The sequence below is a fragment of the Coccinella septempunctata genome, chromosome 4 (assembly GCF_907165205.1).
Source record: "Coccinella septempunctata chromosome 4, icCocSept1.1, whole genome shotgun sequence".
Classification (NCBI taxonomy): domain Eukaryota; kingdom Metazoa; phylum Arthropoda; class Insecta; order Coleoptera; family Coccinellidae; genus Coccinella; species Coccinella septempunctata.
In genome coordinates, this window is record NC_058192.1 from 21,682,642 (window position 1) to 21,708,613 (window position 25,972).

At 36.1% G+C, this 25,972-nt stretch overlaps 1 protein-coding gene across 3 annotated transcripts in view; it reads right to left on the reverse strand.

The window, feature by feature from the left end:
• LOC123311413 (diacylglycerol kinase eta) overlaps window positions 1-16,912 on the reverse strand; it is a 183,524-nt gene extending 166,612 nt beyond the window's left edge. For 2 of the 3 annotated variants that reach the window (XM_044895335.1, XM_044895333.1), the window contains exons 1-2: window positions 16,284-16,912; window positions 419-529 (exon numbers count right to left, since the gene is read on the reverse strand). In XM_044895335.1, the coding sequence (XP_044751270.1) occupies window positions 419-529; window positions 16,284-16,436 (264 nt within the window). In that variant the 5' untranslated portion in view covers window positions 16,437-16,912. Of the gene's footprint in view, window positions 1-418; window positions 530-10,601; window positions 10,923-16,283 lie in introns of those variants that run through there. The other variant, XM_044895334.1, reaches the window with a different exon arrangement.
• Window positions 16,913-25,972: the final 9,060 nt, after the last annotated feature.

A 25,972-nucleotide genomic window follows, 5' to 3' on the forward strand; every position in this document is an offset into this window, starting at 1 on the left:
GAAAAATCGGTGGCCTACCATCAATGTCTGCCAAAATAGGTATGTCAAATTACGTACGAACGCCACTGGTGGCGTTCATGTATGACAAATTTCATTGAAATATCTGAAGTAGTATTTGTAGATATTAATAATAAATGATTTATTTTTGTGAACTTTACCACCCAGTATCTCAAAAGGCAAGACGTTTAGGACATATGTTCATATGAAGATTTTTTTCTTAAAATAGGCCCAAAAATCATCCCCATAAATATTGACATTCAATTAAGAAACACCGTGTATATAACAAAAAAACGATAATGAAGAACTAGATTATCAACAATTTAACTTGACCATCAACATTCTTCTGAGTTGAAGTAGCTTAGTTGATTTTCAGTAAAGCGATTCGCGAATAATCATTATAGTCGAGAATTGGCCCTACCTTGGAATCTTTGGCATAATATAAACTTCGCCCTTTGAGCTTGAAGTATCTCCTTCCCCATCTTTGGAATGAAGATGTCTGCTTCAACAGATAACCCTCCTTGATAGTAGCCTGAAAATAATGAAAAAAATTGTAGAGGTTATTGTCAGATGAATTATAATTTCTTTAATTAGGTTATCATTACTATTGGGGAATATCACCATCATCATATCATAAAATCCTGAGCTCGAAACAGGAAATGTGTCTCCAATCCGAATTACAGGTTGTTCTATCTGCGAAACTCTTCGATCAATTATTCCCATTTTTGGCACAGAGTTCGAGTAGGTACTATAGATCCATAATTAAGTAGAATTATATCAAACTAGTAGGCCAAGAGATCCACCTTTACGGGACAATTTCCTTGAAATACCATAAAGAAATGAAAAAAAATACTACTCTTCGCTCTATGACTCGAATTGGTCCAACCCACCCAGTGTTCGGTAGGCACCGTTTGCATAAAAAGTGTAGCACTTTTCTACACTCGATTTTAGTATTCGTTTGCTGATTGAATTTACACCAGGGTAGAGGAGGTGTAGTTCATCTACATCTCCTTTTGACTATGTGTAGATACTACACTTCCTCTACACTGGTGTAAATCAAATCGAGTGTAGAAAAGTGCTACACTTTTTATGCAGACGAAAGGACCTTATATTTGCGTTTGATGAATTTCATTTTTTCTCTGCCTACTAGACGCAGCGGTTTGGACGAGGGCTGGAGACATGTTTTCGAAATAATGAGATTTTGGTTTCCGAAACAAGCTTATACGTGTATAAGCGTTCTAGTTTTGTACCGTTATGAAAACAGCACTTTTCTCAACCCTACGGATGTCCAATGAGGGGATCTCGGAAAAGAGATGACCTATGACAAAACATATTTTCCGATCTCTTTTTCAGATAAACAAAGCGTGGCAAAAACCGTAGCTTCATAGGATCCTTCGTTATTGAGTTATTAGCGAAAACTGAGGTTTTGATGATTTGTTAAAGTTCTCATAACAGATCTGAACATTGAACCTTCTTCATTTTTTTGCCTAAAATCCACTAATATCCTCAAAAAAAATTGTCCTCTCCTATATTCTGAATTATAAGGCAAAGTCTTGTTTTTTTAAATGTAAACTATTATTTAATAAATTAATTATTGAGGTGGAATTGGAAGGGATTCAAACTAGATATAAATAATGATATTCAGATGCATAACAGGAGTTGTGTTGCTGTTAAAAATTGAGCGAAGCCCCTCTCCAACCTTTCTCTTGTCAACGCTCCGGTGGCCACGTATATAGTGACCGAATTCTGTTGTGCGCTAATTGACCGAAGCAGCAGCCCCATTCTCAGTGTTTTCAGAATTCAGAAGCGTAAAACTACACATTTTCTTATCATTCTCTTTGTTAATTCTGTAACTTCTCATTGTTCTAATTCAGATTATTGTAACACCTCTTCAAGTCTTATCCTCATCAAAGTAATATTCTTTCAAGTCTTCTCAGTAAATTCTCGTGCTAATTTGTTCAACTCTGTACTATACTGTAATGTACTCTCAGTTTTCTCAAAATTAGTAATTTAACCATTATCATGTTCTTTTCATTCTTATGAAATGAGTCTACGTGCAGGATTATTTCAGAATCTTCAAACAGATTTATAATCCTTACTAGTACTGCTCAATTGATATGTTCACAAGAGACATCTCACCACTTGATTAAATGCCTTCTCAGGAATATGTATTTTATAATATTCTATAATTTACATAGATTTTCAGACCTCTCTCAATTTTCTCACGTGGAATTGAGTATGTAGCACCAGAATTTAGAACTGATCTATTGTCTCCTCTTGATCTCATTTATTCGAATCAGTTTATCTCATTTTTCAAGATAACTCTGATGGTCACCTCTTACGTACATATGAATAATTACTGTTATCGAGGTTCAGATGAATGAATCCTCATTTTCTCCAGGGTGGACCCTGGATTTAGTAATTTTCCTTCAAAACGAGATGTGAACTTCTCAAATATGGTTCATTGGTCAGTGATAAGCCATGATCATGATACTGGTTGACAGTCCTGTTTCCACCCTGGAAGGTCGACTCAGGTAATCGTGTACTCTCCCAATTGGTAAGATGCTCATTATACTTTATACTCTCATTGATACATTCTCATAGTCATTTATCGTTCTCGATATACATGTTAGTTTTAAGCCTTTTGCTCTTCTCGAAACCAACGATTAGTGGTTCACCTCATTAGTACTCTCGTTTTGTACATCTCATAATCAATCAATTATTGTATCTTCTATTTTTCTGATGGACGATATAATTGTGCTTACTTGTAAGCAGTCCATCTTTGTAAATGTTGTATTCATTGATGAATTTTTGCACTCTTCAAGATCAACGTTACTCATATTTTATATTATTCTTGCTCTTCTCATATTAATTATAATATTCTTGTTATTCTCATTTAACTTACAATATTCTTGTTCTGCTCATATTTAAATTATAATTATTGCTCGACCTATATTTAATGTATTGATCTCTCATTGATGACGAAACTTCTTGGCCTCTTTCACTATTTCAACTCAGCCTTCTCATCAAAATTAATTATTCTTACCTTGTGTTTTTCTGATGAAATAAAGAGGCTCTCGCAATCAATTTTCATTTATTTGTCTGTCACTGTAAACGTTGTGTTAATTTTAAATTTATTGAATTTTCTCAAAGTCTAAGTCTGACCTCAAGTGACCTCTCATTCGAACTACTCTGGATTATCTGGAACTACTACTATACTAATTAATGTATCTCGGAGTCTATTGATGTTGTTAATATTTTACTGTATTTATTGTTATTATTTTTACTGTATTGGGTTCATTAGCTTTTAGAATACAATCTCCAACCCAATTATCTGGTATACAGTCCACTCCTCTTTTTGGTAAAATCATGACATCCCCATTTTCAACAGTTGCTCTGACCAGGTCAAACGAGATCAAAAATGGTTTTGATCTCAACTATAAATAGTTTGAATCCTTGAAACAAAACCCCGTATATCGAAATTTTGAAAATCTGTATCAATGTTTCAAAACACCACAAAAAACCAAATTGAAGCGTGTGCTTTGAATTTTCGCGCAGACAGTTTCACTGCCCAAATTTTTAACGTAAAAGTGAAGTTTCTCAGAACTTGGACTCTTGAAAATGGTTTAAAGTGACTTTTAATGATGAAATATCAAAACTATTGAATCCATAATTATTTTAACATTAGGTACTTTGTAATTACTTATTACATTGGTTTTCCTTTTTATAGCTGCAGACTGTTTCAGTTGGTATTTGCAATACCAACTTTTACCAAATATGAAGAAGAAAATATACCGGGTGGTTCGTCTGATATGGCCTCAGGAAGAAACGAGAAAAATTCATGAAACATTCTGTATCTCAGCTACAAAGACAGTAAGAGCCGATAAATGTGGTATCTCCAGAACAACCTCGGTGCCATCCGCCTGTTGAGTATTTCTGTTTCCCAATAGAACGCCCTGTATAACATTATTCATATTGAAGAAGATAACGCAATGGGCACAATTCAAATTAAATCTCTGAATAAATGGAAAATATTTATACCGTCCATATCAAGAATGACGTCGAAAAACTAAATATCTTTCAAACAGATAACAGACGACATTTTTGAAAATCCCGTAACGGGATGCTTTTCGACAAATCTACTACTGAAAAACTGCTTTCTAAAATATAGGGTGTCCCATTAAAAACACCGACCCTCCTTTAGATCTCCGAAATGGTAATTAATTTATATGATCCTTTTTACAAAAATTTTTTGGAATTTTTTGGATATCTCGAACATAATCCAAAATATCGCGAAATATTTGAAACATTCATTTTTCAGAAACGCCGTCTAACTCGAGAATGAATCAAGATATCTATGATCTGCTTTCTGATATCTTTCGAAAGAAGAGATCACGGGTCCTAGAAAATGTTTTCTCTGAATCTTATAGTCTTCGATGCTCTGTGTGAGCATCGAATTTGGGACACCTTGTTATGGGAAGTACAGCATTTTACTCTAGGGATGCCGTCATCCTGAATATTTCATATGGGCCTTTTTTGTGAAATGATTTATTTCAATGAGATCTGCCTGCAGCAATGACGGCTCGTCGGGTATGCAGGGTCGGCCGGGCCGACCCAAAAATAATCGAGAAATAGAAAATAATTATAATTATTTTATTCTTCAATACTTATTCGAAATCATCAATTTCGATATTCAAATCTCGACTGATTCCCTAGTATAACGTACTAAAACTTATTTCGATCAACATGACGCTCCAGTCGCCCTGAAGTCAGTGGCGGCCCGTCAGGGACGGCAGGGTCGGCGGTGCCGACCCAAAATTTCGCGAGCAGCAAAAATGTGAATTCTCACTTGTGTAAAATAATAATGTATTAGAAATTCTCCAAACATAACATAGCTCTCAATAAATTTTATAAAAATATTAGGTATATGATATCTGATATCGATGGAATATGGAACTTCTTTGAAATACGCTGTTTCAATTTATATCCCACATCTACTCGGTCCGTAGACAAAATACGCTCATCTCCAATCGAGCTATGAAGACAGCGCCGGATTATCTTCAGAGATTATTGAAACAGAAACAAAAATTTTGGCGAAACTTCACTACGAAAAACTAACGCACCGAGTGCAGTACCCCATGGTGATGTGGAAACCTCATAATACATAGGTATAGAAAATATTTATAAAAAAATATATATATATATATATATATTTATATATATATATATCTGCCGACCCACGATAAATATGCTCGAGCCGCCACTGCCTGAAGTACTGCCAATTCACAATGATGTTAATGGTTATGGTAATGTTAAGGGTGAGCTACAATGTAAACGCTTAAATAATAATAAATAATAGAGCTACTACGATACAGCTCGGCTCAATGTCAATGTCAAGCGTAATGTTAATAATAATGATAAATATTTCTCGAATTTATTATTATTTAAGCGTTAACATCGTAGCTCACTTTTAACATTACCATTACCATCAACATCATTGTGAATTGGTAGTTAGTTTATTTCGAAGTTCTCTTTCTTTACGCTAAACACGATAGGTCGGCCAGCCGCACTAGCCTAGCGAAACGCTCGAGTTATGGTACTATACAACACCTACGTCGCACGTAGTTATCACCAAGTTGAACTGTATAATACATCGTATTACGTCTCTGCTACATACATACACGGTCGGCCAGCACGTGTTGGGCCTACCTTGCTATGGTTTGGGCGTTTTGTTTTCATATTTTCTAGATTTCCTCATTGTCTATTCCAAGGTATAATATTATATTATCAAATGAATATTTAATCATTAAATATTATGTCTATTTTAGAAAAGAGCGTATTCGTACCGTTTAAGAGTAGTTTAGTCAATGAAAATATAATATATCCCTAATTAGGTAGATTTTTTTATTATTAAATGAATAGTTAATTTTTGAAAAATGGTATTCGTACGGTATAAGAGTAGTTTAGTGATTTTTTGACCATAAAAATTCGTAATTCCTACCGAATTTATAAGGGCACGGTGATTTCGAAGCTTCTTGAACACGCGTAAGATCGGCCGGCCGACCCTAGGAGTGGGGATATAAGAATCGCATCCGCATCGCTGTTCCCATTTTATGAATTGAATTAGGTCAGTGTCGTGGAATAAGAGAAGGGGGTCCACGTGTTTATCAGTTTTCTTCGATTCATTTCGTAAATTTTGATAATCTGAGTGGATTCTAAATTTCTTGGATTGTTGAATAATTGGAGTAGTAGCAAATTGAAACAAACTTTACATCCTGTCACAAGATTATGTGACAGTAGAAGGAGGAAATGGTGAAATAAAGAAAGGAAAAATTAGTACATTACCTATAACTCAAAATCAAAATTGTAGATGTGTTTCAGCGAACTTAAAATTTTGATTCGTATTGACGTTGATGTTTTGTGTTGTAATAAATTTGTTATCGGTATTTACAGAAAGACCACGCGAAGAAGAATAAAACTATTATTCAAAAGCTTGGCAAAAACAAAGAAGTGTAGTACATTCTTTCTCCTAAAACAAGCCTATATATCGCATTGAAAACGAAACTTTTATACACTGCTGTTGTATAAAGATAATCAGACTATATCTACAGGTTGGTGCATAAGTCTGGAATTAAATTAATGTTTCTTCGATATTAATCAACCACTCAAAATGAAGACGCTTAAACCACCAATTGCTTTTCAATTGCCTTCTTATCAATTAATAGTTTCTCAACCAATAATTTAACATCAAGATGCTGGAAAACATGTCAATTGAGTTCTGATTGCACTTATTTTTGGGCAATAAAATTGAATATTTTTCTTCCACCCCTTAGCCGCAACCCCATCCAACTTATCTTCAGAAACTTAATTGACAAAAAATATATCAATATTTAATTTTAGAAAAACAAAGATTATGGTGGGATTCCGCGTTTTCATTTCCAGTTATTGGTGGAAAAAATAGATATTAATTTTATTCCAGGATATTCCCCTGTGTATCCTGGGTCTGGCCGACCCACACCTTATGGGCACGAGCCGTCACTGGCCTGCAGTCGAAACACCTTCTGAATCCGCCCAGTAGATCTCTATAAAACTTCATCGCCCTTCGATAAATCGATTCCATTTCTGATGAACTGACATTAATTCGGCTCCGAGCAAAAAAAAGTACTTCAACGGCACTCCTATTTATATGTCCTTCAGTTTAATTGATCGTTTCTTTTTGAATGGTATCCCACTAGGATTATTGAAGGACGAATATTATTTTCACAGGTTCCTCAGGGCGTTTATGTTCTTTCTAATATCTAATAGCCTGAAATAGATTGTGCTATACATGTAGGTACTGAGTTGTGCCGATCGAATTTTTTTTTCCCCTTATGTCACAGATAATCCGAAAATAAAGAAAAAAGTTAGCCCAGCACTTCTGTTTTTAGTTCCTTAACGAGTGGAATAATTTGTGCTACATTGGTGCTGACTTGTTTATATTTTTTCCAAAATTCATCGAATTTTACGGCAAATTAAAAAAGGTAGCTCAGCACTTTCGAAAACATATGAAAAAAATTGTTCTACGCGTGTACTAACTTGTGCTGTTGAAATTTTCACGAAAAAACTCCAAACTTTTTCTTCGAATGGCGGATATTAGAGAAAATCAGTCGATTGTATGAAAATTAGTTACTGATACTTACTGAATGTCTCACTGGATTTCGATATCCGGAGGCTTTCTCAAAATAAATGTGTAGGTATAGGAAATCGTAATACAATAAGGGACCTCCACCTCGTAAAGTGCCCCACGCATTGGTCAAATTCAAAAGTTTCAAATAAAAGATTAGAATTCCTGTTGGCTCTGCAATCTGAGTCAGGTGCTCTTGAACTTGAAAAGACCGCAGTTCCGCTGAACCCAAATATTGCTGTTTGAACGGATTGAACAATCGATAGAGAAAACGAAATAAATGAAATTTCAATTATACTTGAAAGTAATCTCAGTAACGAGCAAACGGGGCTCGAAAGGCTGGTAACATCTGAAATTGAATTTTGTAATAAAAATACGTTAAAACTCAATATTTAATCAGGGGAAAATTGGCTTCAGGCAAATTGCTCATGATTAATATTTTATAATTGGTCTCCAGGCACTTTTGTTTATTCAGTCATGCTGAAATTTAGGATAGAATTTTCTAACTCTAGCGTGGGACTATAAAGCAGTTCCCAATTAAGTTTTAGAATTCTGTCCACAGTACACTCTAGACAGGGTATACAGTATCCCGAAAATTATATCAGGGAAATCATATAATGTTTCCCTCTAAAAATTGCTAACTGCTGTATTTCTGATGAGCTGTCCTTCATGAATGATGAGGCAATTATGAAGTCCTTCCAGTTGCGAATCGTTAGGGGCGAAAAGGCCAAGGTCATCACTGCCGACCCAAGAAATAGAAACCGAGCAATAATATGAATATAAAGTACCAGGTAGTACAGGAATCTGAATGTATGAAAAATAACTGGCTAATTTCAAATGTTAGATGTTAGTATTTTTTCTGTAAACCTTTATGGCCTCAATAAAAAAAGCTGGTCTGAAGACACCCTGGTCAACGCTGTTTCCCAGGTTATAGGAGGACCAAAGATGACGTATCGATAAAAGCTACAAATTAACAAGGGTCGAATTATCAAAACATCTCAATCAAGGAATATGAATAGTTTTTTTGCTACTTTGCAACTGAAATTCTATTTTGTACTAAAGTTTTTTAATTTTTCAGCGTCATTTTTCCTCTTTATAATAGTGACTGCATCTCGCTTCAGAGTCCACTTCTCTGGATGGTGAGTGAGATTTAGGCTTTTTTTCAACAGAAGGCAGAACTGGACAACATGAAGCGTTTTACCAAAAATCACCTATACAAAACTTTCAAAATGACAAAGTTGAAAAAAAAATTGAAAATGATTACTGAAATAAATCCTAATACGACTCTAGACGGTTTGTTAACTGAATTATCGCAAAGCAGTGGGAAAACACTAATCTCCTGATTCGACCATGTGGTTTTGTATAGGATATTGGCTCGTTCGACATTTACGTGGTAGGTAATGAAAATGGAAACTTAGGAATGCCGAATTGTCCTCATTATTTTTTAGTAACTTACACGATTTTATTAAATGGCTCATTTCGATACCAACTGACAGGAGAGACTTACGACACAAGTGTAAAAAATAGAATAATACTTCAAAATCTCACCAATAATAGTCGTTTAAATTATTCACGAATTTTTTCACAATGGGCATCACTATCTTCTCGTTCGAACATTCCAACAATCACCGTAAAAATGGGATGAAATAGGGAAACATCATGGAACTTTTTCAACATAACTAACATAAGCACTTTCAAGAAACTGCCTGGATTTTCTACATTTTTTCTTCACCCTAAATTGCACGATACAACAATTATGAATCTCTCAAAAGTGACCTGATACATCTAATCCGATGAACTTGGTACTGAACCATTTAGTTTCCAGCCATATGTTTTGTTTTGTTTCGTTTATGCGGTGCTGGTTGAAAGGGCTTATTTTGACGAGTTCTACCTTCTATCAAAAAAAAGCCACACCTTTGAAAACACCCTGTATAGGATGCCATAAAAAAAACAAAGTTTAAGTCCATCCAGACAAAACTGAACATGCTGTGTGTGGAATATTTTTGCTTTGTAGAGCTAGGTGAGAGAAGAAAAAAATAATTTTTATCTGGCTCGATTTTTTACAGGACCTGTATAATTTAAAATAATTCCAATTAGACAAGTGGAAATCGAAATTCTCACTTATTTCGAATCTGAAGAGCTTATTGCTCACCTATGGAAGAATTTATATGATTAGAATAATTCCAATTTCCTTCCAGAGGTAAAAGTATTGAAGTCTTCTGGCCCGAGAGTGGCAAGTTGTATTTTGTATTCTAAGCAATGTTTTATATAAATTACAGTATTTTTTTTTATTTGAAATTGGATATTATTTCCGTTTTTCGATAGTAGGAAGTGTTTAGAAAAAAATTATGTTAGTGATAGAAACGAATCTTCTGTTTTCATATTCTTAACGATGAAAAATAATGGCAATATCAATCACTACCCTACGAAAACGACGCTTCAATAACATAACTATCACTCCAAGTGTACCCATGTCATTGACCTCATAAAAAGTACATGGCAAAAGTGAAAATCCGTTTAACCATTCAATCTTTATAATGAAAAAAATGGCTGATAAAAACCTGCAGCAGAGGCTTATCCATTATTCCCGACAGAAAAAGTTAGAGTTTTCTTTGAAAAAACTCAACTAACTCGACATAAAAAATTTGGCCTCAATATGGGACACCTTTTGTACAGTTCGTTCCTCGAAAGATAAGCCTTATTGTCCAATAAAAGAGTTTTGTCTGGAATTCAGCCTTATGAACAAATGGGGAAAATGAGAAATTGTTCATTATATTGATTCCTTTCAAATATAAGATATAATGAAATTATCTGCTGACAAAACATATGGTATACTTCTAGAGGAAAACAGCCATTATGAATAGGAGAAAAACCTATTGAAAACCAATCTCCTTAAAGACTTTTTCCAGTTAATGAAGCGGAAACATGAACAAATCCATACCTTCATCCAATTATTCGGTCCACTTCTTCGAGACTGGGAAGTTTGAGGCTGCTCCCACAATGAGGGGCAAAATGATAGACAATCAGGCTGCTTTAGCACCATTTCAGAGTTGAATGGCGTAAAAGCCGCAAAAATAATCCTCTTACAGAAAGTCCAGTTGAATAAAGTCCCATCAGAACTTCAACAATCACTAACCGAAGAATCGATTTCAAAGCAGAGAACGCCCACGTTGTAAATTGAAACAAAATATAGTTCTCAAATTGATCATAAATGATGAACGTACTTTATTCGATACAAACATCAATGTGGACAATCTGAACACAAGACATACAAAGTTACATTGCGTATGCCTTTTAAATGTATGCTGTAATCGACCTTGAAACTACCTACCTATTTCATTAATTGGGACTTTTATTTTCATCTTAGCGATACCTTAACGAAGATGTTTGAATTCCCGTTTGTTGAGTTTCGCTGCATTATTCATAACAAGCCGTGTGCGAAATTGACTCGAAATAGAATTAAATCGTTTCGATATACCTACACTTGGTTAAAATAGAATGTGAGTCATTTATCTATCCCTTTAGTGTAGTGGATTGTAAGAAATGAAACTGTTTACAAAATAAGCTGGAATATTCAATATTGAAGGGCATCTCGTACAAAAATTACAAAACTTGATCATTTCCTCGACGCAAAATAAAATACAGGGAGTCTTCTCCAAGTAACCAGAAAATTTTATCTGAATAAGAAAAAAAAACAAAAAAAAATGTTGAGTTCTATATGTCAGATTGAACTAAAATTCAGAACACAATTCAAAAAATATTAGGAAACCATCCTGAAATTCATAAGTGGGACAATGATTAACCAGATGATTTGTGGTTTCTTGTGATGGTTCCACGCATTCGCAACTAAGGCTTTCAATTGAATTCTATCGAAAAAGCATACTATTGCAACATCCGAGATCTGTTCCGTTCTTATACGATTCAGAATACAGCATATTTTCCTTGGAAGATCAAAACCAGGCACTACTCTATTCGACGGATCACTAACTAATTCTTGGTTGAAAATAGTGAACGTACCTATTCTATTCAGACTGCCAAATGTCCTTGTACCTTACATTCGAATTAAAAAAAAGACTTGGACCATAAAGGTTTTCACGGCTTCGGTCTTGGAATCGTATGTTCTAGAATATATCTATCTGCAGGGTATTTTCAAAGGTGAGGCTTTTTTTTGACAGAAGGTAGAACTTATCAAAATAAGTCGTTCAACCAAAAATTGTCAATATAAAATATCCAAGATGGCTGAGATACAACCCCTGGAAGTCCGACAAAATTTCATTGAATTTCAAGTACGGGACTGTGGAAGGTGACTCCGGATTCGTGAAAACGAAACAAAACATAAACATATGGCTGGACAATGAATGGTTCAGTGCCAAGTTCATCGGATTAGATGCATCAGGTCACTTTTGAGAGAATCATAATTGTTGTATCGTGCACTTTAGGGAGAAAAAAAAATTTAGAAAATCGAGGCAGTTTCTTGAAAGTGCTTATGTTAGTTATGTTGAAAAAGTGCTATGATGTTTCCCCATTTCATGCCATTTTTACAACGATTGTTGGAATGTTCGAACAAGAAGATTGTGATGCCCATTGTGAAAAAATTCATGAACAATTAAGACGAAAATTCGTCTTAATTGGTGAGATTTTGAAGTATTATTCTATTTTTTACACTTGTGTCGTAAGTCTCTTCTGTCAGTTGGTATCGAAATAAGCCATTTCATAAAATCGTGTAAGTTACTAAAAAATAATGAGAACAATTCGGCATTCCTAAGTTTCCATTTTCATTACCTACCACGTAAATGTCGAACGGGCCAATATCCTATACAAAACCACATGGTCGAATCAGGAGATACGTGTTTTCCCACTGCTTTGCGATAATTCAGCTAACAAACAGTCCAGAGTCGTATTAGGATTTATTTCAGTAATCATTTTCAATTTTATTTTCAACTGTCATTTTGAAAGTTTCGTATAGGTGATTTTTGGTGAAACGCTTCATGTTGTTCAGTTGTGCCTTCTGTTGAAAAAAAGCCTCACCTTCAAATACATCCTGTATATAGAGCCTAAAAATACGTAAATCATTTCCATGCCTGGTTTCAATATTGTGAAAATCAAAACTTTATTTCAATATATTAATGCTCATTCTGATAAATATGTAACAAGCAGTTTAAAATGAATATGCAAGGAAAATTTACTTAGATTCAAAGAAAAATGGACCGCAAGAAGTAAGAGTAAGTTTTGAATCAAATGAAACTATATTGACAAATATTTCTGTAGGATAGTTTGAGAGTTTTTATTAATTGAAAACTCAGTTGAGATTTTGTGATCGAAGAGTCCAGTTCCATTGTAAGAAATATAAGAAATAGGAGAATTGTTGTTGTTCTTGGATCAGGACGAGCAATTTTTTCTATATGAGTTAAAATCAAGGATTTACTAAACACCAGCAGTCAAGAGCTGGGATGCGAAATAATTCAAGAAGTAGAGGACCTACTTGAAGTTTGAGTTCACTATATTATTGACCAGCAAATCTGCAAATAAGTACCTATGTATAATTGTGTTTTTTTGTTTTACAATTATTTATTTTTATTTATTATTGTCTCAAATACTAGTTTCGGCTTGGAAAAGATTCAGTTCATATTTTCTGCATAATATACGATGATTTCGTATCATTTGTTTAGAGATTCTCACAAGGTATTATTCGAAATTCTTTAGCAGAACTATGTGTGATAGTGAATTTACTGAATTTATCCCTCAATCGATATTGTGGTTTACTTATTAGTGGACAGTGGAACACAATAAGGTATTTTGTATAGAATATAGATCGATTTTCATTTTGAATTGCGAAACTCTCAAATTATAACTGAGGCGTCGGTCCTGCATCCTCTACGGAAGTAGTTGAAGGTTTTTAAATAGCTACCTCAACTTTATGTGCCAGAAATGGAAACACCTTGTGCTGCTATGGATTATTCTTCCATTGATAGGTTTTTTATCAAACCTGTTGCTCTGACGAGGTCAAATAAGACCGAAACCATGGTCAGCATCTATTCTTTGTCGACGAAATGAAATTTCTGGTAATACTTCGAGCGATGGTAGTTTGTTAGTTCGATTTAGATCGTAACATTCGTTGATTTAATTATCTGCGGATGTTATGCATCTGAATTAATTTGATTCTTATTTACCTGCCTTACTATGAAGGCGTGATCCATTTCTTGTTTTTCATGTCCGCGGCAGATCGGTTACTGCCATGATCCGAACCTTTCCGCGCTTTTTCCCTTGCTTAATTATCGTAATATACGATATCTGCAATATGGGATTAAAGCATATGGATGCATACTGCTATCTTCGCTCTGAGAGTTAGGAAATTCAATTGGGTTGGTTCCCGTTTCTCTGTCAGATGTCAAGTGGAAATTACCACGTGAGAGGTAATATTAGGAATATTGAATAATTTTCAGTTATTCCTGAATTTCAGCGTAATTTTGGCATATATCGCTATGAAAATCATTCCTTGAATACCTATATAAAAGAATTGATTCGCCGATGTCACCCCGTCGTTATTTTTATCGAAATATGTCGAAAAACCGTCGATAAATAATTGTGAAAACAAGTTTTATTGACACATAGGTTCGAGTTTTTTTTTCTCATAAAAAACAACTAAATTGGAAAAAAAGAGACGGGGTGACATCAAGACGTCCTTTAACTTCAATTTGAACAGAAAATCAAGGCTCCACGTAAGGAATTGAAAGCGTAAATTAATAACTAGTGAATGTCGTTTTTGAATGGAGATTCTTGAGGTATTACTTCCCCTTAATAACGAGAAGTAGGTAAATCAACAACAGTGACCTTCGTGGAACATTTGCAAACTTTTTTCTATCAACACAATGAGGGATTACATCATTACATAATTGTCATTGTCGTGGCCGCTATCAAAGTCTTAGCTTTACCTATTACCTATATCGGAATAGTCTAAGTCGTTGTTTAAACGCTAAAACAACCAAAGAGTATCATACTCTTCGGTTTAACATTGCTTAAATTCTCCAATATAAGTGCGCAGGAAATTTCATGGACAGATGGCAAACACGTACGTGTACGCCGTCTGTTAACTAGATCGACCCTTTATTAGGTATAAGTTCTTAGTAACTCTACATAAACTCACCATAAGAGGGCGAGAAAGTGAGTTTGAAGTATGGAACGCCTCACTTATCTCGAAAACGATTTTTATAGATTTTGGTTTGCAAGGATTTTGTGATATGGCCGATATTATGGTGGTATTTTTTACATTGTTGTCAGATCTTTCCTGCTAGTGTGGTACTTAAACAACTCATGTTAGTACTAACATGATTTCCACTTGGAAATAATATAATTATGTTTTTAGTTCAATTATATAAATTTTCATCAAGTGTCGGCCACATCAATTCAATATAATAAACAAACCCTTTGTTAAGAACATTAGCTACGAAACAACCTTTTAATTTCGAAAAATTACAGATGCCTGCGAGTGTCTGTGAATAGTAAATCTTTATCGAGTACTACTGAGAATCGGGGCTTACCAGGTCCATTTTTTTTTCTCAGTTTGTCTAGAAGGAGTAGGAAATAATGAACCTTCGTCAAAATTTTTATGCGCTTCATTAAGGTCTGAGGGAGATGTCTCTGCCCAGCATATCAAAACGTATTGGTTCGAGCGATTTTCAAAATTCATTTTACCTCCCTTTTTCAGGATGACAGAAAAATTTCCTGCAAAATAATATCCTAGTTAATTTTCATCTTAAGAATTTGATTAACTAGAAATAGGTACACAATTTATTAGATTTTTTTTCAAAATATTTTTTTTTCAAATAGAAAGACACACTATCGGTGAATTGGGAATTTTATGTTTTCTGGTTAATATAATAATATCAAAGCTAATCTTCGATAACATTTTTCTATCCATTCAAAAGGAGGAAATCAGTTATGGATAAACTATCCCATTCAAAAACAAGTAGACATTCTTCCCCATTTCATCTTTGCTATTTTCCCACATCCATAAGTTCCTAGATAGTTTACGATAATTAAAATTCTTCATGTGAAATTCCATTGCCCTGCTACGCGATATCGATCTAACATATAAATATAAATGCACGTGATTTTACTAGCCACCTGTTGACTCTTGTCAGGACCAACCTACCTGTAGATTTCTTTCCTTTCTGCTAGGTATTCCAGGAGAATTCAAAATCATGCGAGTATTTCAAATTAATAAATATAATCAAAATACAAAACTTTACAAAATACATAACTAGGTATACCTACACTTCATCTATTTACAGAATATTCGGGTGAAAATTTTATCCTGCAGGGCTGAATTGACTGCCACCGGATGACCTAGATATTGAGTGTTAATATCAAGGCAACACTACTATTGTTAAAACAATATGAAACAACAAGCAGATAAGACATGAAAAGTAGGTAAAAAGCTTAAAAATGACAATCAAAAACAGACCCACAACAAAGCCACATACATTGGTTGCAAGGAATTCGTGAAGAGATTAATGAAACATAAAAACAACTGCATTCTTGAAAACCCGGAACCGCGCCTGCAGATTTATCTCATGCTGAGTCCAACTCCCAACAAACAAATTTCTGAAACAATTGTCCCTACCAGCCGTCTAATCTCTCGGTGTGTAGAAAGTCTTCGTCTATGAAACGTTGCCTGAACACTTTCACCAGTTTCACCTTCACTTTCTGACGATTCTTCAGGTACAGGGGACGTCCTGCCCAAATATTTCACACTCCGTGCCGATTTACTCGCCATTCTACACCACCTTCACCAAAATGCAGACATTGAGTCTTTTTTTCATGAAAACATGCACCAAGAGAATAGAAAATCCCGTACACGAATTTCACGCTGAAACCATCAGATGGCGTAGCGTGTAATTAGGTCAGTGACCCAGCCTGAGATCGCAGATGGCCAGGGAAAAAGGAAAACATTGTCGGGTTGCTGCAACTAGATCTTGGGGAACTGACGTAACGCGACGGTGCCAACGTATTGTATCGATCTGTTTTCATTATAACGGGTGTCCCAGTTTCAACGGAAATAGAATCTTGTGAAACAAAGCTCACGTGCTGAATGAATTTCGGTGTGTGAAACAATTGAGAAAAAGGAACGTGCTAAATTCGATATTCAAATATACATCAACAGTAATACAACAGTTTCATTCATCCTAACTGGAAATGTTTTCCTACTCGGTATCCATACATCAAGCAATTTTCTTCCATTCATGTTTTCTCATCTCAAGTAGGTATCTATATAGCTACTGATCAACGCACCGGCACCCAACTCATGGAGGGGGGGGTCAGGTTTCACATAAATTCCAAGAAGTCATGAATATGGTGTACTATGAATCAAAATCAGAAAGAGTTATAGAGGCATGAACAGAAACTAAGGATATCTTCGCCCTTTGGACATGAAACCTCTACCTTACAGGCAAAGACACTAGCTGTCTATATTCGTGCTCAAGATTGTATTAAAAGGCAACTTAAATCTCACATCTACATCACACTGGAAAGCCAAGCCTACAGTGACTCTATCAAACACAGTGGCGACAATTGTGGTCTCGTTTTTCATCGTTTTAGCAAGAATATGGCGGATTTGCTCACATGACGTGACGTGAACCAATCCGCATTCCGAATTAGAGATCATAGCATTGAAATCTGTGCTTCTAAGCCGTCATATTCTTGGTGAATTTCCAATTGTTGCCACTGTGTTTGATAGAGTCACTGTAGCCAAGCCAAGCCAAGCTTGATAGACCTGGATTCAGACATCAGTTTTCTGCTGAAATGAGAATACCGTAATACCATTAAGCAACTGTCAAGATGCAATAAGCTGAGTTATAATTTTATGAATTTCAGACTCGAAAACTTCTTTCATTTATTCAATAACTGATCAATAATAGTGTTAGTGCCCATAACCCTATAACCCCTATAACCCCTATAACTAAGATTGACGCGTAAGTGTCGAAAAGTAGAATTAAAAATTTTTCTAAAAATCAATTGTTGGATTGTGAAACTTCTGTACGAAACTTTCGCCTAAACAGTTGAACAAATGAGTGATTGGGGATTGGGGGGCATTTATAATCAATTATCCTATAGGTACATACTCTTAGCATGTGTACAGGTTTTCAGGCGACCTTTGACCAAAAAAGTCTTCATAGAAATCTTACATGGCGATTTGATTAATGTCATCAATTTGGGACTTGGGTTCTATACCCTACTCAATTGTCTACAATTGTCTGCTGGTGTGAAAACCCGGGGGGAGCAAAACGCACTTAGGGGTGAACTGCCTTTCCTTTTTTTTATATCATGCCAGTGTTCACCTCTATTGTTAGTACGAATCTCTGTTTCGATTTTACCAATTGCACTGTGATTTACACTTGACTGATTTAGTTCTCTTATTGCGAAAGAACGAATAATAAACTATGTTAACTCGGCTGATTTTGACTTTCATTAGTTATCGCTAACACTCTAGAAAACAAGGAACCTTGTTTTCGACTTGAAGCCGCCAGGGTAGGTTTGCTATTTTTCCCTTTAAAGATTAGACGGTCGAGACAACCAAGGAAGTGAAAAAATGGCGCCCAAGCTGGGACAGTTCAAAATCAACAGAGGTGAGAGATTTGCCCGGACAGTAAGTGAATACCCAGAACAGTGAGTTACCATCAATCTTTAATTTTGTTTTGTCATTAAAACTTTAGTGTTATTCCAATCATGTGGTCTCCTGTATTAGATCTTGAATCATTTTCTGTTTCGAAAACAGTTCATTGTCAGTCAACAATTTTGATTTGCTCATCAGTCATTGCTTATTGAAAATTGGTGCAAAAATTTACGCAGGAGCGAATCGATTATTTGAATTTTTCAATTAATTTTGTTTCAGAGACTGAGAGTGAAACCCCTAAAGAATTTCGGAAGATTCCTTTTATTGATTTGTGGAAAGTTGAACTCCTATTACTTATTCGTTATAATTTCATTTCATTCATTTACGATTTCCAATTTTTCTTTTTACTAATAAATGTCCGAATTGAGCTGTTTTGATTTCACATTTAAGGTGAGTGAATTTCTGGACATTGAAAAGTTTTTGTCGCAATTGATATAACCTAATAGGGTTGTATTGAATAGTTCCCTTTGAAAAATCGTTTTTCCTGTCAGAAAAGAGCTATTGCCGTGAATTGAACAGAAAAATGTTAAGAGAAGATCAGGCTTTAAACACTCATTTAAAGACTGAGGTTGTTTCCCAGAAGACAGCACTCCAGATACTGGAATGTACTTATAACCGAAGAAAAGTTTCAACTAGTGTTACTTTCACCAATAGTGAATCTGCAGAAAAGGGGAACCCTAGTGATTCAGCAACCGTACCGAGTATTTTCAGGGTCCGAAGAATTTAAGGAGGGGGCAGTGTCACAAGCGACCTTTTAGGCCCCTTTCTTAGTGTCTTAAGCTGCATTCACAATCAATTCGCGGGCCGAAGTGCACTTCGGCACGAAATTTACCATTCGCAATAATCTTGGAACCAAATACTCAAATGAATCAAAAATGTAACTGATCAAAACATAAGCATCAGCATCATCTATAGCCGGCACGAAATTCCTTGCCGAAGTGATAGTTTGCAACTTGCAAGAAATTTTGTCTTGAATTTCATTGTGAATGGTAACGAAGAACGCCATCTGCTAAGCTTCCGTGCCGAAGTGCACTTCGGCCCGTGAATTGATTGTGAATGTAGCTTAAGTGTTGATGTTTATGTTCTGTGGTGTCGCATAAGATGTCTAAAAACATCTTAGTGTCGCATAAGTTCTAGATCTAGGTCTAGACTGTAACAATTCTGTCGAGAGCTTATCAATCACTATAAACGGGACGCCCAATAGAGAATAGCATTGTCATTCAATGAAAGACAATCACGGCGATTTATATTTGTCATTTTTAGGGCTAGGGAAAATATTAGAAATTTTATTAACACATCTCACCGTATAAAATGATTCGACATATTGAAAAAATAACAAAAAAATAAATATATCTCTCACCATGCGGTATATGGGTTGAAATCAATCGATCTTTGCGGTAACCGAATCCGAAAAGCCTATTTCGCGCATTTTATTATTCTTTTATAAAACCAGCCTGATTGACACAGCACCGGCCAACTAACGTAGCTAGTTTCAATTTGTGGCAGCAAAATGGTGCATTGTACTTGGGCAGTGATATGTGAAATGATTTTTCCACAATACAGCCTAGAAACTGGGTTGGACTATTTCGAGAATCATTTATAACGCTGATGGGATTTAAAATTATGGAATCACTAATATTAGTAGTTTTTTCATAGAGTGCCTGTTCTTAGAAACTAAACCATTATCATATTGTCCATAGTTAACATACAGCCAATTGCAATATGCTTGCAGTGGCACATGGGCCACCTAAGGTATTAGGAACGGAAAATTTTCGGGAAAATGCCGAACAAAAATGTTTTATGAAAATGAAAATGAAATCCTAATGGAAAATCATAAAAGTAGTGTTATAGTTAGTTATTACTGTTAGTATAAGTGTAAAAAAATAATCTTATTCAGTCGGACGTTTTAATTAAGTGAAGAAAACGTTAAATTGGTGACTACAGAACGCGAAAGAGACTCAAGCGGTAATGGACTTTTTGAGTAAGATGAACGAAAGAATTATGATGAAGTTAACGGAAAATTTGAAGAAATTGCAGGAATAATTGAACATCATTCCAAATTAATAGATTCTCTGAAAAGAAAGTCAAATAGAATATGGCCCTACAGCACTGTGACAGCGAAAGTAGTAGAATATGAAGATCAAGCCTGCAACTTTAGATGGAGAAATACCACGGTCGACATAAGAAAAACAGTTTGAAGCTGCTGCGCTGGCGAACAATAGGAATGCCAAAAAAAGCCACAGCATCAATAATAATCATCATCATCATCATCATTGCTGTATCCCGTTACCGGGAATAAATCTACAAAAAGACACACAAAAGAACGGTGCGAACAGACTTATAATTTCTTAGGGCTAATTGCGAATGTGTGCCCTCCTGTGACTGAAGAGACCCAATCGTGACCTACAGATCCTTCCACACTCCGGGCATGGATAGTCACGAACCGGATCTGGCCACTGCTGTATCCCTCTCGAGTATCCATTATAATAATAATAATAATAATAATGTTTATTTGACGAAACTTACAGAAACAAAAAAAACAAAAGAATATACACAAAAAATTCAAATATGTCATTCCCTCCCTAATATGCCAAATAAACAAAAAGATTTTCCCACTAAGGCTTTGCCTGAGCGTGGGACCAATCTTCTCCAAATAATACCGCCATGCCAGCTCATCCAACCAGAATCAAAATCCCACTGACATCACCCCAGAAATAAAGCACCGTCACTCATCCTATCAAGCAGCTAACAAGGTCTCTTGATCGCTCCCTGAGGAAAGTTCTCGTCCGCATAAGAAATGTATTAGAATTTTTTACATCACATGGTAAAAAATTGAATAATCTATTTCCTAGATATTCAAACAATCGACGGCCCACAGTGCTGGAGAAAAAGGCTGTTCTGGTTTTATGCTGTGCAACACACCTGGTCTCATAGTTATGTTCTACATAATCCAATTGTAACCTTTCTCTATATTTTGCCGTTACACATCTCAGAAAAAATAGTTGCCTTATATCCAGAACATCTGCCTCCCTAAAGAGTCTGTCCGAAGGATAATCTCTCGGCCTTCCCATTATTAACTTCAGCAACCTTTTCTGCATTCTCTCCAATCTCACAATATAGCATTTTGCAGCCGACCCCCACAACAAGTTTCCGTAAGTTAGTCTACCTTCAACCAAAGCATTGTATATCATTTTCATCCTTGGAAAGTCTAGAACTCGTTTCAGAAACCTAAATTTCTGTAGTAATCCTCTTAGAGCTGATATCATTCTCTCTATATGTAAATTCCATCTCATATGTGAGTCTATTATGATACCAAGGTATTTTACCTGATGGCTCTTCAAGATCTCAATAACTGCACCATCCCTACATATGCTCAGTTTCTCAAAATTGGGGATATTTGTAGCATAGCAGCTGAATGTCAAAAAGCATGTCTTACTGAAGTTAACCGTCAAAAATCTGGCACTGAATGCATCTATCAAGCACCTTAAATCCACTTCTACTTTCCTTTTCAATTTATCCCATGTTTCATCCTCATAAAAGACCACAGTGTCATCTGCAAAGCTAGAAATTATACCTGCCGTGTCAATATCAAGTATACAATTCATGTAAAGAATAAATAGAATGGGACCCAGCACTGTACCCTGCGGAACACCATATTCGACAATTCTCCTACCACTACGGTTGGAACCCACCTGCACATACTGTTCTCTTCCTTTCAAATAACTAGTCAGTAAATCCCCCACAATTCCTCGTAAACCCATATCCGACAAAACCTGCAACAATTGCCCGTGATGCACCGTGTCAAAGGCCTTAGTAAGGTCCAAGAACACTGCCATTGACTTTTTACCTCCCTCAAGACTTCGATATATTCTGGAAGTCAAAAACACCGCAGCATCCTGTGTAGACAAACCCTTCCTGAAACCAAACTGTCTTGGAGAAATCAGCTGGTTCTTTTCCATATATTTCACTAGACGATTTTTCAACAATTTTTCAAAAACTTTCGCTAGTGAGCTTATCAACGTGATAGGTCTATAGTTTGATAATATATTTTTCTCTCCACTTTTATACAGCGGCTTTATAATGCCTTCTTTAAATGCCCTAGGTACTTCACCCAACTGAAATATCTTGTTTATCAAGTGTGTTAGGGGGGCAGATATTTGCTCTGATGTCATCTTCAAGACCTCCGACTTCACTCCATCCATTCCCGGAGCTTTTCCGTCCCTCAATGATCTGACTGCAACACCAACTTCCCACTCAGTTGCTGGTGTGAGGAAGAATGAGTCCCTCAGATATTTTCTTTTTATTGATGTTCTCATGGGTTTCCGCACAGCCTCTGCCAGATTCTTACCGATAGAAGCAAAGAAGTCATTAAATTCATTTGCAATATCAGACTTCTCAGTCACCAAGTCACCGTTGGACCCTATAATCTCGTTGATCTCACATCTTCTGTTATAGTTTTCATTCATAGACTTTATAGTTTTCCAGACCGATGTACTATCATATACACAGTTGTCAAATTTATTCTTAAAATAATTCTCCTTTGCTACTTTTATCAATTGGTGAAGTCTATTCCTATAATATGTGTATTCCCTTCTTAATTCCATATTCTTTTGGTCCACCCTATATGCTCGAAATAATTTGTTCCTCCTTGCAATTGAAGTCACAAGTCCCGCAGTGATCCAAGCCTTTCTCCCTACACTACTATTCTTCATTTTGACCTTTTTGGTAGCCCTTTCAATTTCTTCCTTTATGGTGTCAACAAAGTAATCAGTAGACTCATTCACATCAATTATCTGATAAAATTTACTCCAATCAAATTCACCCAGACATTTGCTCACTTGCTTATAATCAATAAAATACTTGTACCTAGGTTGGCTGCTGCCACTTTTATTGTTTTGATGTTCGAAAGGCACCCCCAATATGGTGGCGAAGTGGTCAGTCACATTGAGTTTGACAGTATAAGACCTACAGTTCAAGTTATTGTTTTTACCTTTCAAGAAGATATGATCCAAGCATGTAGCACTTTCCGGCCTTGTGATTGTGGTAATCATAGCTTCAAAGCCATTTTCATACAAGAGATCAAGATATCGAGACGCAATAACACTTTGATTCAATATATCTATATTAATGTCTCCAACGATTACGTGGAAAGAGGTGGTGAATGAAGATATTCTATTGAAATACAGAAAAAAATCATCTACAAAGTCAACATCAATCAATTCATGCGACCTGTATATAGCAGTTATCACTGTGTACCAAATACATAATACAGCCACTGTGACCTGTCTTACGCTACTTGTTCCTAGTTATGATTGGCAATAAATGATTTTAGGGATTGATGTATTATAGTATTTTCTTAAACCGCTTATACTGGCCGCCTAGTTTCCGGACTCCCTCAGTGAATTCGCCATACAGAGCTATTTTGGAGAGTCTTGTGTCCTGCATCCTCAGAATGTGGCCGCTCCATCTGAGTCAGGCCCTCCTTACTTGAGTCTCAATTGTTATACAACTCGCGCGTTGCAAGACCTGCATTCGAAACTTTGTGGAACCATCTGATAAGCATTATTTGTCTTAGATGACGTTGTTGCGTTTGTTCAAGATGTTTAATATGTTACCTGTAGGGCGTTCAGCCTTCGCTTCCATAAAGAAGCGTTGGGAGGACCACTGCTTTGTAAACAGCTTTTTTGGTCTTCAGATTGAGGTCGTGATTTTGAAACACTCTGACCTTTAGCTTCCAGAATTCCCGTGATGCCGAATTGATACGGTTGTGTATTTCCGTGTCTAGTTTAGTATTTATGAAGCTTCCCAAGTATTTGAACTGCTCGACCTGTTCTAGAGTTTTAATTTCCAGGCTGATATATGTTTGAAGGCTTTCTTGCGGACTAACCAGGATTTTGGTTTTGTCGATATTGAGTCTAAGGTCTGAAACTTCGTATATATGTTTATAGGTGTCCAACATTATCAGTAGATCCTCTGAGATGCTAGCGATAAGTGCGCAGTCGCATATTGAAGTTCCATGATAAACTCTGTACGGGTTTTAGCTCTGAAGCGCTTCAGGTTAAATAGGCCTCCATCAAATCTGAATCTTATCCCAACACCTGTTACAGGCATACTCATGTCAGCAATTATCGAGACAGCTATGGCGAAAATATTGAACTTGTTTTATTCCAGAGTTGGTTAAGAATTGGTCGGTTGTAGATACATTATGCTGTATTCTAGCGGTGTTGTTGGTATGGAGGCTTTTACGCACTGCTAAGAATTTTTCTTGTACTCCAAGGCATCCCATGATTTTCCATAGCGCTCTCCGATTCACAGAGTCGAAGGCCTTACTTAAATCGATGTAGGCTGTATAGATCCTTGATTGTTGTTCACGGGCCTTCTCTTGCAGCTGTCGCAGTGTGAAAATAAGGTCCACCGTACCTCGATTTGGTCGAAAGCCGCACTGGGATTCAGGTAATAGCTTTTCTAAGAGTGGAATCAGACGATTAGCTATAATCTTCGGGAGAATTTCACCGGTCACACTAAGCAATGATATGCCCCTGTAATTGCAATTTCGGCAATTTGACGTATCGCCTTTGTTCTTATAGATGTTGATAACTAAAGCGTCTCTGAAGTCTTGTGGCACGTCTTGTTCCCAGATCTTGCGGAATAGTGTTAGGAGACTTTTGACAATGTCTTCATCCAGAGCTTTGAATTTCCCCGATGGAACTCCGTCCAGACCAGGTGACTTATCATTTTTCATATTTTTTATCGCACTTATGATTTCCGACATTGAGATTTCGTCATCAAGCGATGTCATCGGACTATACGCGGGGAGCCGGTCTAAAATGGATAAATCCGAGTCTTTATTTTGATTCAAGACCTGTGAGTAATACTCCTATCATTTTTCGAGAATTTTTCTATCATCATCAGTTAGGATGGCTCCTATCTGTGAGTAATACTCCTATCATTTTTCGAGAATTTTTCTATCATCATCAGTTAGGATGGCTCCATGGGCATCTCTTATAAGAAAGTTAGCTTTTCTGCTTGGACCATAAACAGTTTTAATAACTTCTAAAAAAAGGGCCTGTAGTCATGGTTATCGGCGTTAGCTTGTATTTCACTACCATTTTCTATCCACCAGCTATCCTTGATTTTTCTTATTTCTTGACGGACCTCGAGTTTTATGTTCATAAAACTTTTCGCTGTATTTGTAAGAGATGATTTCAAGCGAAGCCAATGACTTTCAATGTCGACGTTATAATTCGGTGGTGTTAGGCTGTCTTTGACGGCAGCTGTGAATCTTTCTTTTGTAGAAGGGTTTTGTAGTTGGGAGATTTGAAGGCGCTCTCTTAGTGTCTTTGGCTTACGTTGGTATTTTGGGAGCATTGAGATCTTCATTCTCGAGATTACCAGCCTATGATCAGATTTGCTCTGAGTTTGGTGACCAACACACCTCTTTGAGATATTTTCTTCTTACGATTACATAGTCGAGAGCATGCCAATGCCCTGAGCGCGGGTGGCGCCAGGTCCCCCTTGAATTGGGTCTCGTAATAAAATAGGTGTTCGATATACACAGATTGTGTTCTGCACAAAGAGCCAGTAGACGTTCTCCGTTCGAATTGATGCTGTCTGTGACGTGTTTCCCTATTATTCCTGGC